The following is a 3297-nucleotide window of genomic DNA, read 5'->3' as shown; positions in this document are numbered from 1 at the left end:
CTACTGTTGTCTTCCATTTTGTCGCTCATCTGCATGAGCAGTGCAATCAAACTGGGGTTCTCCATTGCAGGGTCTTCCTTCTTTGATTTACTTCTTGCTTCCATCAAAATTCAACTTGGATTCTGATAAATCCCACTTCTGACACCAAATGTACCGTGGATGGCCCGGTTTCAAACTCTTTCTTCTGCTTCCAACTTTTATTCATCTCGGTATCACTTTAACTACGGAACAGGAACAAACTGACTTCTAAATTAACGTCAACTTCACAAACAATAACAAAAACACACGGAAAACTCGCACTGTCACTTTACTCCCTCTGACTGCGTTGCTGACATTTCTGCTAGAGCTGGTTCGTCGGAACTTTTGCTCTTTTGTGAGTGCCTTTAAAGGCTTATTTGAATTTAAATTTATTGTGCAATTGTTTTCGTTATGTAGAGTGATGAGTCTTAGTTTGTCTGTGCGTTGCGTGGTTACCATAAGTGTTTGTGTTTTTTCCGCGTTGATTTTAATTTTCCAGGTGTCTGTCCAGTCTGTGAGTTTGTCTAAGTGTCTTTGGAGTTTTGGTGGAATGTATTATTATATGTGTCTGGCTATTTTGGTATGTCGGCTATGTAGGTGTTTGTTTAAACGGACCCGGAATTTTCTGTCTTACTCCCTCTGTCTGGTTCTCGTCATCGCTTATATAGTTTCCTCCAGGTAACCTAGATGGTTCTCGAAATCTCCAGAACACGTGCGAAACTTCCCGCTTGTCAGTGTCATATTTGACAGTAAATGGGGCGCAAAGGGGGCTCTCATTTACTGAAATACCATCAATTTGGATCCCCCATTGCAAACGTGAGTACCCCAGGCCATTTCCATTACACAATGTGTAGTTTTTTAACTTGAAAAAATGACGAATAGCATTTCACACACTCCTTCTGGAGGCTGTAAATAAGCAAATTCTCCAAAAACCCTCTAACTAGAATGGAAACATCGCCTCAAATCGTTTAGTGTGAAATTGAAGAAGATTCTGATTAAGCAGCTGTTTTCTGAGGAATTGCAAAGTCATCTATTGGAATGAAACCACCCGCGTGCCTGCTGCAGGCTGACATAGACCCGGAACCGCCAGTTCTTCCGCAGCAGCAGTACCTCGCCGTTGGCTGGTACTTCTTGCGCACTCACTCAGTGTCTCACGGAATTCTGCGGGGTGCGGACAAGTTGGAGCGACGAGCACATGTGCGACGATGTGACCAAACTGCCCGAAATGTGTACCACCGCCGCTCCTGAGCTATTTATTGTTCTACTTGTAGCCACCCTCTCATTTTCGGTAAGTTCTTCGAATCGGAAAATCCAAGTTGTTGGTGCCATTGTTCGCTTTGAGTTCGACAAGTTAGAGTGGCAATTTGAAAAAATACACAATATAAATGGAATCTTCTACCTACTACTACTACTTAACATTTAGAGACCTTGTTTCTCGATTCTTCGAACCCAAAACTTATCGCCTGATGTAGGTATATTGGAGTGTTGAGTCTATTAACTACATTATTTCAATCACCAAATTGACGCGTGACTAGATAATGCATCCATTATCTTAATTAACCCCTAATGAAGCAGCGTCAAAACGAGAATGAAAAGACGATTAACTTTTATCGGAAATCGATATAATATTCGTGGTTGGTCCCGCCATATCAACAGAAATTGAAAAAAACCCAGCGAGAAACTCAGCTAAAAAAGTGACTGAGTTTTTCATTACTGTACTTGTATGTATGCGAGTATGAAGCACCCTTTGCCTCATAATCAAGCAACCAAAGGCTTTAATCATCTGACGTACAACTATCGTCTTCTACAATTTATCAAGATTGCCTGGGCCCTGCACATAAATAAGACACCGGTTGGGGGTATTTTTTACAATTTACCTACTTCAGCAATTGATCACTTATTGTATCCGAGTTACTTAGATACGTTCCATTCGTATTTTTGCCACAACATCAAGGCGTGAAAGGCAAAAAATTATTTAAATAATTAATGCATATTACCATTGAAACGTTTTAGAGGTGTGTACTCCAGATATAACTTACTCGTATGTGGAAAATGTCCGTTCTGCTATACCCAGTTAATTAGTTATTGGAATGGTTTGCAAGCAAGAATTGTCCAGTGTTTCAGTCTCAAATGGCAATGGTTAAATTTTTACTTTCTCAAAATAATCCGCAAAAATGACCTTCCTTTGTCTCACCTGCATCAGTTTTTTTCCATCTTGAAACGCTGTCGGTTTAGAGCTACAGGGTGTCAAAAATTGCTTTTGCAAGTGTGTTAAAACAACATCAAGTATCTACTTTTAATATGATGAGTAGATAAAAATCGAGCTTAAAGGGATTATTATGAATTCGGAGGTATTAAATGTTCATAAGCAGATAGTGGCTGCATTGCACGTATTGGGCAAACACCCGACATGCTCTTGATTTAGATCATAATTCATAGCTCGTTACACAGTCACCTTGCAAATGATTAAATACCAACTACTCTTGAACACCACCCTTCCTATGCAGATATTTCATTTAAATATTATATTGCGTAAATAATGCAATTGTAACATGTATTTTCACATGGCACAGTTGCTTTTCTAAACGATCATTCTCTTGAAATTTGCTCGACACTGAACTAGTGCTGTGTATCAGCTGAGTACAGATTCGTAGATTTACAGATATAATATATAGATATTTACGCCCTCGCTCGTTTCACCATTAATAATATCCGGTTAATTAAATAAACCCCCGAGCCAATCGCGTTGTTCCAATTGCCATTGAAAACTATGTGGTTTCATTATTTCATTAAAGCACTTAATGGGATCAGAGTCGTCCGCCCCTCTCCTCTTTCCGGCTTAGGCCCATTTTCATCAAGTGATCTTAAACCAGTTTAACGTCTGAAACTCAGTTTGACGCGCGAAACGGATTTCACCAGAACCTTAAACTTAGTTTGTGCTTAAACACGTTTAAAGAACTTCAAAAACGAACTGGCCGATTTTGGGCGTTTATAGCTTTAAACGCCGTTTAAAGACTTGATCTAACCTCACTGTGTAATGAATTGTTGTTGTTGTCGGTCGACCGAAAAATAATAAAATAGAAATGGCACGTAGGCCAGTTTATAACTTAATTGTCGAAGAAGTCTACGAATATTTTAATGTTGCTTATGTACTTTGTCTGTCCTGTCTGTAATTGTCGGTAATAATGGTTCCTTGATAAGATGATTTTGCGATGAGAATCGTAATATTTCTCACTTTTGCAACGATGCCAGTGTTTCCAGTTTCTTAAACTGCGTTTC

The 3297-nt window shown here is 39.3% G+C and overlaps 1 protein-coding gene across 2 annotated transcripts in view; it reads left to right on the top strand.

Annotated features, from left to right (window-relative positions):
• LOC109543216 (WD repeat-containing protein 6) overlaps positions 1 to 3297 on the top strand; it is a 22143-nt gene that overhangs the window by 7667 nt on the left and 11179 nt on the right. The window contains exons 1-2 of one of the 2 annotated variants that reach the window (XM_019912805.2): positions 772 to 834; positions 1022 to 1306. The exons of the other annotated variant lie outside the window; for it this stretch is intronic. Coding sequence (XP_019768364.2) covers positions 1214 to 1306 — 93 coding nt within the window. The 5' untranslated portion in view covers positions 772 to 834; positions 1022 to 1213. Of the gene's footprint in view, positions 1 to 771; positions 835 to 1021; positions 1307 to 3297 lie in introns of those variants that run through there. 2 annotated transcript variants of the gene reach the window in all.

This window comes from Dendroctonus ponderosae, unplaced genomic scaffold, assembly GCF_020466585.1.
Source record: "Dendroctonus ponderosae isolate FM_Combo_2020 unplaced genomic scaffold, Dpon_F_20191213v2 Dpon_F_20191213_1, whole genome shotgun sequence".
Lineage (NCBI taxonomy): Eukaryota > Metazoa > Arthropoda > Insecta > Coleoptera > Curculionidae > Dendroctonus > Dendroctonus ponderosae.
This window is presented reverse-complemented; position numbering and strand designations above follow the sequence as displayed.